Source organism: Solea solea, chromosome 7 (genome assembly GCF_958295425.1).
Source record: "Solea solea chromosome 7, fSolSol10.1, whole genome shotgun sequence".
Taxonomy (NCBI): domain Eukaryota; kingdom Metazoa; phylum Chordata; class Actinopteri; order Pleuronectiformes; family Soleidae; genus Solea; species Solea solea.
In genome coordinates this window covers 1091166-1106337 of record NC_081140.1, presented here as the reverse complement: position 1 = coordinate 1106337, position 15172 = coordinate 1091166, and the positions used below count along the sequence as shown (strand labels likewise).

The window sequence follows — 15172 nt, the reverse complement described above, 5'->3', positions numbered from 1 at the left end:
TTTATTTTGAAAGTCCATTGTTGACTCTCTATTAGTAATCGACAAATACTCAATATCACGTATCAACAGATTTAGATTATTTAACTGATAAGTGACATACAATGAACTAACTGCCAGGAGATTATAAACTATACAACACTATACAAAAGTGCCTGTTGAAAATACTATTTATAGTATTTTTCAGTCTTGTCTAAAGTACCTAAAAGGGATACTAGAGTGAAAGTACAAGTATCTTACTCTCTGCTTGACAGAAAATGTGAGAATGTGAGATAAGGCAACATTCATACATACAGTATGTAAAGGCCATACAGTGAGTTTCCTCTTAATGTTGACACAATTGGAACAGTTTTTTAATTTTCACAAATGTTGTGTTTTTTGGAGTTCGATGGATATGAAGGTTAAGGAGTAGAGGTAGAGAAGGTGGATGAGTTTAAATACCCGGCGTTGGCCATACAAAGCAATAGACAGGAAGTGCTGAATCACAAGAGAGGAGAAGAAGAGAATGCAGGAAGGGTGGAGTGTGTGACAGAAGGAGAGCAGCAGAAGTGAAAGGGAAGGTCTACAAGACGGTGAGACCTGCTATGATGTGTGGCTTGGACAGTGGCACAGGTTGAGATGGTTTGGTCACATGCAGAGGAGGGATAGTGATTATATTGCAAAAGGATGTTGAAGATGGAGCTGCTGGGCAGGAGGAGAAGAAGAAACCACAAAGAAGGTTCATGGACATTGTGAAGGAGGACGTGAGGACAGTGTGTGTATCAGAAGAGGACACAAGGGAGAAGACAAGATGGAGGCAGATGATCCACTGTGGCGCAGTCAAGAACCATCTAATTTAATCATGACAAATGAGAGGGCTCCTCAAAATGTGCAAATTTTTTGCATACTGTTTGTTGAACTCTCAAACCTATAGAAGCACTTTAAAAGAAAGCACTGAAAGTATTTGATAAAAAACCTCTATCCTTTGTGGACAAAACCGTGCATAGAGCAAGGGCCGCATCATCTCCAGGTCCCAACAGTGTTCTCTACAGGCTCTACAAAAATGCACCAGATGTCCTGTGATGAGAGTTGTGTGGCAAAAGAAGGAGATACCAACGTCCTGGTGGAGAGTCAGAGGGATCCTTATAATATGTTTGTCTCTATGTGGCCCTGTGATGGACTGGCCACCTGTCCAGGGTGTTCCCCATCTTTTGCCCTATGTCAGCTGGGATTAGCACCTGCACCCCTTGCGACCCTCATGAGGAGGATAAAGTGATAGAAGATGGATGGATAGATGGAGACTAGCCTTTGGCTATAATCTGGTGTGTTTACGTTCTTGAAATGTTCATTAACATGAACTATCCCTTCCAAATGAACAATAAATTAAATTAAAGCTGAAAGAAGAAGAATTAGAATAATAATAGTAAATAAAAGCTCATCCTAATAGTGAGGATGAGCTTGTACAATCCTGGTTATTTTAAGAGACACACACTTGTGTACAATTTGTATATGTCTGAGCAAGTGTTGATTATTATGAGACAATGATAATATCAACCATAAATTAAAGCTTAAAAATGTCCACACACATGTAGTTAAACAAACAGTACATAGTCACATGATCACGTTAACGAGGGTACATTTATTGCAGAAAATGTGTTTACACCACACTGTAGATATTAATGTTCAGTGTTATTTTGTCTCAATTGAAAGAAAAAAAACCACATACATATTCTCTTACAAGCAGATACAGTTGAAACCACCATCACCAATCAATCAAAAAGCCATTCCAGTACAAATGCTCTTCTGTATTCTCATACAGCAGTGAAGCTGTGCTGTCACATGCAAATCTGCCAGTGTGTTTCGACAGCTGCTCATGCGACTGCACTGTGGGTATGTAGCCTGCAGTTTGCTCTCCTCATGTTTCTCCTCATGTCACCCTGCTCCATCACAGCAACAATGCTGATTATACTATTGTAAAATCAGTAAATGGGATAAGTTTGTATCACAATAGTGTCAATTAGATTGTAATCTGCATGAACAATCAATAAAACACGTTGCTTATGGTGGTAAATTGAACACAGAGGGACTCATTTTAAGTCTTTTTCTCTGAAGTTTACTATAAAAATCACTCAATCGCTCAATTTCAACCACTTTATCCTCCACATGAGGGACGCAGGGGAAGCTGGAGCCAATCCCAGCTGACATAGGACAAAAGATGTGGGCACACGCTGGACAGGTCACACCAGTCCATCACAGGGCAAACATCCACTGTCCAATTAACACACACATGCAAACCCCACACTGAAAGGCCCTCAGTAAAACTGGGACCAAACCAGTGACCTTTGCTGTGAGGTAACATTGCTAGCCACTGCACCACAGTATTGCCTGTTTTTTCTTCTCAAACGTTGGAAAGATCCTACATTTGAGAAGGCAAAACTCAACTTTGAACCACAGACAGCAAAGAGTTATGATGTTTTGTACATTATGTGCAGTTACATGACATTATATCCCCGAGACTTCTGAACATAGAGTTGAAGAAATAATAGAAATGAGTTAAAACAGCAGCAGACGTTTAATATAAAATCGGTTTCCCTGGTGTTACTACTATAGATACTTTTTTTTGTACATTTCAGGAAGTTTTATGGATGAAAAAAAAGTGAAAAACCATTTTTTATAGATATTAGATCATTACATTATTTTGTATTATGAAAAACGTTCGCAAATCACTCAACAGATGAAGCTGTTGGAGAAATGAATGCCCTTCCACAGATCCACGCGGTAGCTGTGACAAAACTGCATCAGTTGGACACATGATCTGAAATCCATGTACATTTTTCACATATTTAATTGATATTTTAGAAAAGACTGCAAAATAAAAAACATTTTTTAAGTTTATCTTTCTTCATACTGTACATCTCTCTTATCTTAATGCAAAAACATTTATAAAGTCCAGTATGCAAAGTATTCCTGTTGTAAAGTGCAAACAGCTGATATAATGAAAGCAAGATTCTGAGGAATCAAATGCAAGCAGATTAAAATGAAGCGTGTCAGACACTTGTCACTTGTAACCTTCAAAACTATAATAATCTGGGGTTAGGGTGCAGTGGCTTTAAAAAGGAAGTGCTGAATCAGTTACTCTTTCTTTGTGGGCTCTGGTGCCACTGATGCAGAGCTGTTGTTGGCTGCAGCGTTGCTGCTCTCACTGGCCTTCTCCTTTTTGTCGTGGCTGTCGATCCTGGCGTGTTCCTGCTTCACCAGTTCTTCCAGCTCTGCCTGGAGAGAGTTGAAAGCACATGGTGTTTCCATTAGTAATGCATGGAGCAGTGGATCATAACATGATCTGCACACACCTCCAGTTTTGTATTTATAACTTACTTTACTCATTTATTAAGGACAACACAGTTAAACATAGTTCTAAGACAGAGCACGGAGCTGATGTGCTGCACAAAGAGTTTATCCAGTCTCTAGTTAGACTTTTGTTTGTAAAATACATCATAATAAAAGCTGCAAATGCAATGCAACGCAGTGAAATACATCACAGAACACATACAATTATAACAATTCACCTTTCATTCATTCATTCAACTTTGACCACTTTATCCTCGACAGGAGGGTCGTGGGGGCACGGGTGCCATGTTTCCTCTCACAGTCCAAAAACATGCAGATATGGGGATTAGGCAAACTGAACACTCAAGATGGACTGCGAGCGTGAGTAAGTTAAGCTTAAGTGAGAACAGCTCTGGTCTGATTTGAGCCAACATTTAACCTTCAAATTAAAATGTGAAGCGGACTGCACATGCTCCCTGTAGCACAACACTTTCTAGTCCAGTCGGTGGCATGTTCATGTTTTGGTGAAAAGAGACCAGAATAATCATGGAAAGTTGATTGAAGTTATACGAGGTAAAGTCCACCAGCACAAAGAATACAAAGACATCTAAATGAGGACAGGTTCCTATGATTATTATTATTATTATTATTATACATGAGTTGGAGTGACGAGGACCCACATTAACGGAAAGAACCTCGCATCACAAACAATGTGCTGCTGTGTTTTACTGTAACTTGAGTTATTATGTAACTTACCTTCCATCCCAGCAGGTCAGCGAGAGCCAAACAGCCGTCATCACATGAACTGATGTGAGCCACGTCTCTGAAGGGAAGACAAACGTCCAGTTACGACCTGAGCTGGACTCCATGACACCAATAACATGCTGATAATAGTGCTCCCAGGTACTGCTGCCTCCTATAGTGTGGAGGTCACAGGACATAAAAGTAGAGCTGTTTTCAGATATGATCTGAAGATTTGGGTCCAGACAGACTCCTGAGTTTGTAATGTTACGCACCTGAGCTTCGTTAAGCAGGAAAAGAAAACCTGTCATATTTTCTTTATAGTCTTTCAATAAAAAATTCCTGTAACATCTCACATATAAAAGTGATCTTTTAGCACATCATAGTTATATCGTATATCACCACGCAAACTAAGGATGAAGGCTGGTTCAAAAATTCAATCCTCAAGTATTGAATCTGGATAAATTTGGGTCTCAAAACACGGTAATGAAGCATTTTTCTTGCTTTTCAGAGGCGACGTTTGACAGTGACACATTTTAAATGTCTTGGTGACGACTGAGAAATACCATTTGGTGAGTAGGTAAATTAAGTTTATTATTTTCCATTATGCTTTGGCGTCTTCTGGTGGCACAAACCCATTTTATCAATGAAACATCTTGCTGGGTGGATTGGCTCGTCAGTATTGGATTCTTTTATTGGGCGACGGTGATTATGGTAGAGTGAGACGTCTCTCAACTGGAAAGTTGTCGGTTTCAATCCCAGCTCTAGTTTACATGCCAATGTGTCCCTGGACACTTACCTCCACACCTGCAGCGTGTGAATGGGTGTGAAAGATGTCTGAATGAATCACACATAGAATGTATGTGTGAGTGGCAAATCTATGGGGTAAAGCAGCTTTGAATGGCCATTTCACATTAAATCACAGGATGTCAATTATCTGTCACCTGTAAGCCTTGTCTGAGTCAAAGTCCATCCCACCTCCAAAACCAAGTAACCCGAGGAGAGGCTCAGCCTGTACGGATCAAGACACACACACACACACACACACACACAGAATCCAATAAACTAATCTATAGAATGAAAAAACTCAGCACAAAGATAGAAGAAGGACTGATGGATTGGTAGCTCACCTGTCCTGCCCTCTCCATGTTAATGAGCAGTCTAGGGCAACTTTTTGAAACTCTAAATAACCAGAAAACAGAAGTGGGGAAAGTGCAACAATTACTTGGCGAATGCAGCTGAATATGTTCAGCAAAACAAAGAAGAAAACATGTTGTACCTGCTGACAAGACTTGCAAATGGCTGGACCTGCAGCGAGGTCCCCATGATGATGAGAAGATCACAGCGCGGGAAATCCTAACAGGAAAGTAAAGGCCGAGAGAAGAGGTTCAAACACAGTTCACCCAATTCTGCATGCATGCATACCGTCTGATCACCAGCATGTGTTCACCGTCTTCACTGAAGAGAAGAACCGGGCAGGCAGATTCTCACCGAAGAAGACTATATCTGGGTGAGGAGAGATCCAAACATGGTGTGATTACCCCGTTAGTAAAATGCAGAGAGTGCAGAAAAGGGATTTTCGAAGGGAATGAGAAAAACACACAAAGATCAACTAACCTGGTTTGACCAAGCTGCTGCACTTATCACATTTGGGAATATCGTCAGCAAATATTTTTTCTACAAGGAGGAAAAAAAGGGAGTTCAAAGTCACAAATGAAAAAAAAACACTCCCTAATCTTTGATACTTGTATTTTCATGTAAAGCCAAATAGAAGCAACATTCACCTTTCATCCAGTCCAGGTTGTACTCCCTGTGGCAGCAGAAACTCACACAATGGGATGTGTAAAAGGTTCCATGAGCTTCAATTAGATCATCTCCTACAAGTCCAGCCACTCGCTCCAGGGTGTCAATATTCTGAGGGAACTCACACATTAACATCAGAGTAGAAAAGGTGTTTTATATTCATAAGAAGAAATTACCTGTGTGTAGCAGCGTTTCAGCAAACCCTGGTCCTTTAACATCTTCATGAAGTAGTGACAGATTGTCGGCTAAACACCAATACAAGTCAAAACAGGAGAAAAGAAACACAAGTGAAGCAGCTGGCAGTTTTAAAAGGGATAAAGCGATTCATCAGCACATGATGCCGGTTGGCAGGTAGTGCCTTGTGTACCTTAAACTGTCCTGGGTAAAGCTCCTTAGCCAAGGCAAAGAATGGCTCTGGGTGTTTCTGCAACAGAATATGACCAAAAATATACAATGTCATTGTGCTAAGAGAGAAAAATATAGGTCATATAAGATAAAACTGGCATCAGTCTTGAAAGTTAGAGGGAATATAAGTAGCAAACCAAAGCAGCAATGTAGGAGTAATAGTTTGTAGCAATAGATTTGACAAAGTCTGAATTTCTCACCAAAAAGTAAACCAAAACAATTTCTAACCAAAAACTTTTTAACCTTAAATGAATCATGATGTACAGCTCATGAGAAACAGCTTGAGACACAGATGCTCACTCAGTGAAAACATGGCTGCCGGGAGGGACACAAGGAAAACTGATTTTAGCCACTTAACAAAAGACTTGACTTCTCCTTCTTTGTCTTCTTTGGGCCAAAAGACTTGCCTGATCAAATGTGAACCTGCCTACAGTCAGCCAGTCGACTTGAACAACATTCTCCACCTGGAAAGCGGTGGGTTGTGTCACTTAGATAATATTAACACATAATATTTTAATAGCACATGTGGGCTTACTGATGGAGGCAGCAGTGGATCAACAACCTGTGTGTGTGTGTGATTGTGCAAAATTGCTGTTTTTCTCTATGGACTTTGGTGCAGGAGTAAGCAGTTTACATAGTGACACAAACCAGTTTAAAGTTGAGAAAAAGGCTGTGTAACAGTAAAAAACAAAACAAACCAGCAAATATAATCTTAAGATATTGCAAACTTGCTGGTGTATATTTTATTGGGTGAGCATTTTATTAAGTGGTAACAATCCGTTTTCCTTGTGTCTCCTCACAGCAATGTTTCCATTGAGACCAAGTGTGTGTCTCAAGCTTCTCCTCAGTGAAGGGCTTGTGTTGGTATCCCTCTGCTACTAAAATCCAAATAAAATTCAAAAACATTCAGCTGTCTCAGGGCCCTGACACTGTGCTGTAGGACCACATGCTTCATATTGACTTACTTTAAAGTAATCTATCTGGAAGATGGCCTCTGGGTAAGGCAGGTTATATTTCTGCAGGTTTGCATATAGACCCGTCTCTGGTGAGCGGAAATCTGGGATTCCAGCCGCTGTGAAGAGAAAAAGTTTACACCAATAGAGACTTATGTAAACATACAATCATATGTTTTACTGTTTTTGCAATTAGTATTAAATATTAATTTCCTGATATTAAAACCAAAGCACTCACATGTGGATATTCCTGCTCCAACCATGCAGATGATATTTTTACCTGCATGGAAACAAACCTTCAGTCCACTAAGCTCAGTGCTAATGGACATGCTGAACGGAAACACAAAGACTCACATTTGCCGCTCTGTATGTATTGAGCCACACCTTCCAGAGTCAGCTCATCCAGAACTTTGTTTGTTGAGTCAAGACCCAGAGTCCTGGAGAAGAGGTTACGCAGGAAGTCCACTGACAGAAACACAGAAGAAGATCAAAGGAGTGTACTGGACATATTTGTATGCAGGAAAATCACAGGTGTTACTGATATCATTAACAATGACTTTGTTTAGTTTAAAGGATTTAGGACAGTGAGGCAGCATGCACCTTGACACTGAGAAAACTAACCCTCAGTATGGCTACAGTGATTAACGGATTAATCAATTACCACAATAAGCAGTTTCTTTGCTCCTCCATAACAAGCAGAAAAAAACTAAATGTATTTGGCTTGGTGAAAACAAGTGTTCGTTTGAGGTTGTTATGATGATTCAAATTAATGAATAATTCAAATGGATGTATAATAGATTATTAAAACTATAAATTATGGTAATCTGCACCCTAGAAATCAGTCATCATGTATTTGATTGACACCCGTGCTTTACCTATTGTGACCTGTCAAAGTGTCTGCAATAAAGAAGCGAAGAGAGGCTCATTTTATAATGTAAAATAGAAAAGCCACGTTGGTGTTCACATACTGTCTTCTGTCTCCTCTTCCTCACTGCTGACGTCGTCTTCTTCCTACAAATGATAATAAGTATCTGAATAAGTAACTGAAACAAAATGAATTCATCACAATAAAGCAGACTGAAGTGGATTATTAACACGTTATCCCACACAGTGACTGACTGCTTTGTTTTGACTGAATGAGATCTGGGTTAGCTGCTCGCATTGACTCATTGAACTCACACCAGCAGACGTATTTCTTACCTCCGGTTTAGCTGGAGCTTGCTTCTCTTCTTTGCTTTTAGGGAGTTCTATAAAAACATGAGTTGTCAAACAAGTTCAATGACATCTATGTGTGTATTTACCATGTTAGATACAAAGCTAGCTAGCTTAATAAGCTATTTAAAATGATATTAAATCAAATTGTCAGCCAGTTTTCAATCGATAAACCACTTCACCTGATGCGTCAGCCATTTATCAGTCTACTGACCCCGACCACAGGAACGACAACGAGTTTTAATCCAATATTTAACACATTTATCTATACATTTATCATCTATACACAGCAAGGCCGCAGCTACCCCGTCTTGTTATTGTCCGTCCTAAACTAGGTCCGTGTTTGATATGATACAGGCAGTTCCGACATGTTTTTCCTCAAGTGTGAAAAATTTAGATAAACTAAAATAATAACACACATTTGTATCGGTTTACAACCACCTGATTGTATGTTCATCGTTGTTCATTACCCCAGAATGAGCATTTTATAATTACATCAGGAGCCAGGTGTCACTACCCGACCTGTTCCCGGAAACCCGATTTGTTTTACTTCCTGTTATCTCATTTTGGACTGACTACAAACAAGATGACAAAAAACGTGTCACTTATTTAATAGAGTTAAGTAAAATAATTAAATATGACATAAAACGTTTATAGTATTTTATAAGGATAACGACTGTAAGCTATTGTTCTTGTGAAGTTTTTTTTACGGCAAAAGTTTTATACACGAAGTGTATAAAAAGCAGTGGCTAGTATTAAAGCCAGGTTGAAAGGAAGTGTATTAAGAAAATAAAGTCCGTTCAGCTGGTAACAGAATAGGTGCACGTGACCGTTCAGACAACTTAAACATGTGTATTTTATTTTCTAAGAATAAATACTAAAACGAAAGATAACATAAACTGATAATAAGAATACACCACTAAAACTAAATTAAAAGTAAAAACATGTATTTTCTTTTTTTCAAATTACTACCAAACAGTTAACATACATTTTTTTTTTTCAATAGATTTGCCAAGACGTAGTCTTATTTCATATGTGCATATTGTTCTATGCACATATGTCACTACCCCATTTGTATCAGAAACCTTATTTGTTCATCAGGTTTCTGGTACAACTATGGTAGCTCTATGGAAGCCACCATATTGAATCTTTACAATAGCCCACAAGGAAAAACTAACTGCCAAATCAGGGGTCTCAAACTCAAATGACCTCGGGGCCACTGAGTGTCTAGTTTGGTAAGGCGTCGGTCAAGTTAGAAAAGGTCCAACTTTTTCAGGAGAAGACATTTAAATAATAATATTTCTGATGATAGTTCAGATCATTTCAAAATAAAACTTTTCATTTTGATATGGAATGATAAATAGTTCACAATATCAATATAAATATATTTATGATGCAAAAACCGTACAGAAAAAACTCATAACTTGATATTAAGTGGCAGGCCACATGAAATTGATTGGGGGCCCACAGGTTTGAGACCTCTGTGCTAAATGAAGGCTACATAAGTTGGAATGGAAGGGTGAGGTGTAGGATACTCAACTTCAAATATTGCTAAATATTTTACACACTGTACCTTTAAATCTCACATTAACAAGCATGTGTTCAACAAACCCATAATAGATAGACAAAGAAACATCTGCATCTGAAACAAAAAAACAAACATTATATTTTACCTTATTCCCATTCTTCCCAATTTTTGGGTCTTCTTCAATCCACTGTAGGCTCCTACACTGCTTCAGATATACAAGGCTCACACTAGATTAAAGGATTTAGTTTCCTCACACAAGCTTGGACAGTGAAGATTACTGTATAAATACATACAGCAACACTGAAGATTGACTGCATCTCTTACTTTGTCTGCGGCTCATAAACATCTAGTAAATACAATACCATAGAATGATGACATTGAACAATTCTATCTTTATTTTATATTTACATATCAACAATAAATAAACCATCACCACATTTACAATATGAATGGGATAACTTTTGATGTGAAAGGTGATTTATATACAAATTTGTATCTATACATGGTTCACACTCCTGGATCAGTCAAGGGTTTATCTAAAGGTAGAAGCCATGATTACTGCAGTGCTGTATAAACAAAAGATTTGGTTTCCCTTGAACACTACTCTGCTGCCCTTCCTGTAAAAGAATATCCATCTCAGTAGATTGCTTGTTTTTCTGATTTATCTGATTCATGTCCCTGTTCATGCTGTTCAATCCTTTCCTCTACGCCCTCTTGACTCAGACTCAGGTCATATCCACTAGCAATGATTTGGCACTGTGGTAACATTTCCTCCAGTAGGATGATGACCAATCCAGGATTTGAAATCCCAGGTAGGGAGGACATGTCCAGACGCCGCAGCCCCCTGCAGAACACACACAATATACAAAAAAAAGAGGCATTTTAATGTCCCATAGCCTGTTAACACAGGGGGGCTTTGACCAATCAAAACACAGGCTAAATCAGAAAGAGAGAGAGCGGCATGTGCACCTATTCATTGCTCCACTACACCACTACACCCATTGTACATACAGTTTTCCTGAGCACCAACTATCAAAACCGACTTATGCTTTAAAGACATCTGCAATAATAAAGAGTCTAAATAAAAACCTAAAAAAAACAAGAAATGACATACATTACACACTGCAGTATTTGTGTAGTAATAACTATGTTGTGAGTGTTTGGATAATTACTTGAGGTTCCTCAGTGCAGTCAGGCCTCCTGTGGTGATGCGTGGGCAGTGAGAGATATCCAGCTCCTCCAAAGAGTCCTGGAACACATGGAGTCTGGCCAGGAACCAGTCATCTACTTCAGGACACCCTTGTAATGACAGAGTCCTTAGAGATTGCTGACCCACTGAGGGAAGACAAACCAAATTATAAACACTGAACTCACATTATGACCATGAATCAACAGTACATGTCCTTGACAGAGTACGACTGATGCTGCCTTTAATGTTCATTGGAAACTCATAAGTTGCATTCATGTTTAAAACACAGACGATTGCTCCAAGATCCTCTAAAATAAATAAATGGTCAAATATTAATTTTGAAACATATTATGTACTGATGTATTTACATTTCCTTACTAAAAGTGTGCTGGAACGTGATCAACTACATGACTAGTTTGTTTAGAATCAGCTGTTTATCACTAATTGTCTGATTTTCTTCTCATACATTCTCGTAGCAGCACGGCAAATTAAAACCAGTGGAAGCTCAGCCTCTATTGAGCTCTATGAAGCAGCACAGAATGTTGTGTTGAGGTCTGACTACAAATGGAAAGCACCATGAGAAAATGAGTTTAGAAAGGAAAAGAAAAAGCTCCGTACCAAGGTTCTCCAGTCCTGAGTAACTGATGAGAGAGTAGCTCATGTCGACTTCTTCCAGAGGTGTGTCTTTGTGATTTAAGAAGTCCCAGTTGAATTGACCCCTCTTGTCAGTATGAAACCAGTCTGACTGACCGACATACCTGAGGACACAGCACAGGTGATCACATGGAAACTGGATCTGAATCCAGGATCTGGATCCGTGTAAGGTCACGGCTATGACACAGCATGACAACAATAATGCTGCATACTTATTATTAGTTATATTATGTTTATAGCTGCCAGAGGAAAGCAATGGGTGAGTTGAAAATGTTAACTAACTTTAAAGCTGCAGTTGGTAACTTTGATGATATTTGTTGTTGTTGTTGACGTTATTATTCTGCCTGTTTGGTCTTCATGAACGATAATGATGTGACACTATTTGAATGCTGGTAACAGGCACGGCTCTAGACTGTGGACAAATATATTTCAAGTGCAGATAATTTTTTTTACTTAGGTCGAACTGGTGTACCTAAAATTGTCTTGTGTATTCCCTAATGTCTATCAAAGCCGGCGTTCTCTATGAACATGTGCCTGAACCTGCAAGGAAGGATGCCAAGTGGTCAGAACCAATCAAAGACAGAGAAGGGGCAGGTCTTCACCTCTGGCTCTAAACCATCTTTATTTCCATGTGACTGATGTAGTGTGTGTGCTGAGGCTTGTGTGACTTTACTAATAATGCAAGATAATACAACAACAAGCACAGAACCAAAGTCAAATGAAAAAGAAGCCTGCAACCTTTCAACAGCCTTATCAAATCTAGAGTCTGACACTAACAGTGAACTCAACGTTTCTTAAATAGTTAAACGTTAAAAGTTACACACTACAGCTTTAATATACCAGCAGAATTGTCCAGGCTATAGGAAACTATCAAGTTTTATTTTCATTATAATGCTCTCACATTTAACAAATCAATTAACTAAGCAAACCATCAGCATTCATCAGTTATTAAATAAACTAGAAAATTCCACAGAGAACTTGGACCAGGCCTGCTTCTTCTTGCTGCTGATTGGATGGATTGAACCTTTAAAACCTGAAGCATTCAGACAAAGAAGTATTTTTGTGGAATCAAGCTTTAAAACTTCAAGCCATATGAAAACAACACACATGTTTGTGATTCCTGCTCCTCCTCAGCTAAGTGTGCCACTGTAGCCATGCAATACACACTCATTATAAAATCGTCCAAAAAAAGGACAAAACTTAAACTGCGATTGTTTAAAAACCATAATATGAACCAAAATGATGATTTAGGTGAACAAGTGAAATTCTTCAGTTTTTTGCGATTGTTGTTGCCATGGTTACCCAAAATGCTTATAAAAGTCATAGCACACTAAGTTTTGCAGTGAAATTTGGGGCGGAATAGGAAAAAGAAGAAGAACAACAAACGTTTTGTTTGCAATACAAAGCAATTGCTGTCCATTGCTAAGCAGGCACTCTATGCCATGTTGCCACAAACAAACACACAATTTATTTCATACCAAAAAAACCTTTCTTTGATTCACCAGGTTCAGACTGCAGTGACCTTCACAAAATATAATGTCTGTAATTATTAATTAATATATATTTTGTGCGGTCACATGACTAACTTTTTAATGATTGTCTTAAGAAACCCACACAGTAAATAAAAAAGAATTAACATGAGCAACGGCATGGCAACAATGTACTTACCTAAATCCACCTTTAAGGCTCAAGACATAAAACGCTGCGGCTATGTCTGCTCCATGAAAGTGCTGAGTGTAGCTGTAGTACCTGTGAATGTGTGTACAGAAGAAAACGTCACATAATGGTCATCATAATAGAAGGAACTTAATAAACTTCACCGTGATGAGGCTAAAGTATTTGACCATTATTTCAAAGCGAAACAATTGAATGGTCATAAAAGCAAAACAGAATCCATTTCCTAATGTTACTTCAGTCCACACGGTGATGTAGTGGTTAGCGCTCTTGCCTTGCAGAGAGAATATGGATAAGTGCTGGCACTTCATTTTTCCTATTTTACATATGACAAACAACTACAGTTCACAAAAACCGTAACTATCACTTTGAAACAGAAACCTGCAATAAAAAGTACACATATTCTCTATTTCACTGTACCAAAACCAAAACTCGTCTTACGCGTTCTTCTTTTGAACCCTCCTCTGGCCCTGCTGAGACCTCCACCTCAGGAGCATCTCCACATCATAGAAACGCTGTGTGAGAAAGAGGAGAAGCCTTGTGTGCAGAGGAGGTGAAGAAACGGAGCTGGAGCTCAATGGTCGCCCAGCAACAAGGAGGCGAGCTGACCGCAGGCAGCATCTGTGTAGAGACTTAACAGACAGAGTTGTTCATTTGGATGTTATTGAGGGAAGAGCTAGTGTTTTAAAGAGTTGTATTGTAACTTGTATGAGTAAACTACATTCTAAAAGTCTTACATTTACATTATAACAGACAGAGTTGTTCATTTGGATGTCATTGAGGGAAGAGTTGTATTGTAACTTGTATGAGTAAACTACCCTCTAAAAGTCTTACAGTTACATTTTAACAGACAGAGTTGTTCATTTGGATGTCATTGAGGGAAGAGTTGAATTGTAACTTGTATGAGTAAACTACATTCTAAAAGTCTTACATTTACATTATAACAGACAGAGTTGTTCATTTGGATGTCATTGAGGGAAGAGTTGTATTGTAACTTGTATGAGTAAACTACATTCTAAAAGTCTCACATTTACATTTACAAACAGACGTGTTGTGTGTTAGCTAACATGAGCTACATTCAGCGTCACAACAGTTCTCCAACAAAACACTGACGAAAGCTTCCGCTACAAACCTGTAACATGAGCAACAGTATTCTCGCTCTTTTAAAAATAAATATCACTATCTTTTAGTTTGGTAAGTGTGGTTATTAGTAGACTTTTGAAGGGCAACGTACCATCAAGTGAGCCGACATCACAGCGCAGGTCAACAGCAAGTCGTGAAGGACAAAAGGTCATTTTCGCCTTCGCGTTTTTAAATATATTGTTGTTCTTCTTGTCTCCCACAGGATGGCGCTCAATGCACAGCTCTCGTTATGTACAGATTGAACCTGACATTTTAAATAGTGGATAGAAGTGCCAATTCAACAAAGCACAGTCACATTACAGTTTTTGTAACAGGTAAAATCAGCAGTTTTCTAATTGTATACTGTTCTTAACTTTCATAAATGCAACAAACTATAGTTCATTTTTATCTATGTAAAGATATAAAGATGATGCAGCTCCAGATGAATTATGTTTGGGTGGAGAGGGGACAAAAATGGCTCTTTTGATTCTAGAGGTTGCAGACCCCTAATCTCACATCAGCCCAGTCCTGAAGTCCATTCACTGGTTTCCTGTTCTTTTTAGAACTGATTTTAGGATTGTACTGATC

General features: G+C 38.7%; 2 protein-coding genes and 1 long non-coding RNA gene across 3 annotated transcripts; all 3 read right to left on the bottom strand.

Annotated features, from left to right (window-relative positions):
- Positions 1–1595: 1595 nt before the first annotated feature.
- On the bottom strand, positions 1596–8954 carry sirt2 (sirtuin 2 (silent mating type information regulation 2, homolog) 2 (S. cerevisiae)). Its single transcript, XM_058634866.1, has 16 exons — positions 8600–8954; positions 8406–8452; positions 8174–8216; positions 7560–7670; positions 7444–7485; positions 7218–7324; positions 6215–6271; positions 6024–6092; positions 5829–5958; positions 5662–5721; positions 5495–5550; positions 5324–5400; positions 5175–5226; positions 4989–5056; positions 4060–4126; positions 1596–3249 (listed from the first exon to the last, which is right to left on the bottom strand). The coding sequence occupies exons 1-16, from the start codon at positions 8613–8615 to the stop codon at positions 3109–3111; spliced, it is 1143 nt and encodes a 380-aa protein (XP_058490849.1). The 5' UTR covers positions 8616–8954; the 3' UTR covers positions 1596–3108.
- Positions 8955–10317: 1363 nt separating this feature from the next.
- On the bottom strand, positions 10318–14763 carry dmac2 (distal membrane arm assembly component 2). The gene is made up of 6 exons (XM_058633247.1): positions 14697–14763; positions 13904–14094; positions 13457–13537; positions 11753–11892; positions 11118–11280; positions 10318–10789 (listed from the first exon to the last, which is right to left on the bottom strand). Exons 1-6 carry the CDS (start codon positions 14712–14714, stop codon positions 10582–10584), a joined length of 801 nt encoding a protein of 266 aa, XP_058489230.1. The 5' UTR covers positions 14715–14763; the 3' UTR covers positions 10318–10581.
- LOC131462219 (uncharacterized) lies at positions 12587–13438 on the bottom strand. The gene is made up of 2 exons (XR_009240857.1): positions 12837–13438; positions 12587–12780 (listed from the first exon to the last, which is right to left on the bottom strand). It is a non-coding gene; the product is annotated as an uncharacterized LOC131462219 (long non-coding RNA).
- Positions 14764–15172: the final 409 nt, after the last annotated feature.

What these genes read in the sequence shown, in the direction of transcription:
- dmac2 (XM_058633247.1), bottom strand. An exon ending in AGCCTTAAAGGTGGATTTAG is followed by an intron (nt 11,893 to 13,456) that starts GTAAGTACATTG and finishes CTGTGTCCTCAG; the next exon opens with GTATGTCGGTCAGTCAGACT. An exon ending in ACTGCACTGAGGAACCTCAA is followed by an intron (nt 10,790 to 11,117) that starts GTAATTATCCAA and finishes TGTGTTCTGCAG; the next exon opens with GGGGCTGCGGCGTCTGGACA.
- sirt2 (XM_058634866.1), bottom strand. An exon ending in ATACATACAGAGCGGCAAAT is followed by an intron (nt 7,486 to 7,559) that starts GTGAGTCTTTGT and finishes GTTTCCATGCAG; the next exon opens with GTAAAAATATCATCTGCATG. An exon ending in CTGACCTGCTGGGATGGAAG is followed by an intron (nt 3,250 to 4,059) that starts GTAAGTTACATA and finishes AACTCTCTCCAG; the next exon opens with GCAGAGCTGGAAGAACTGGT.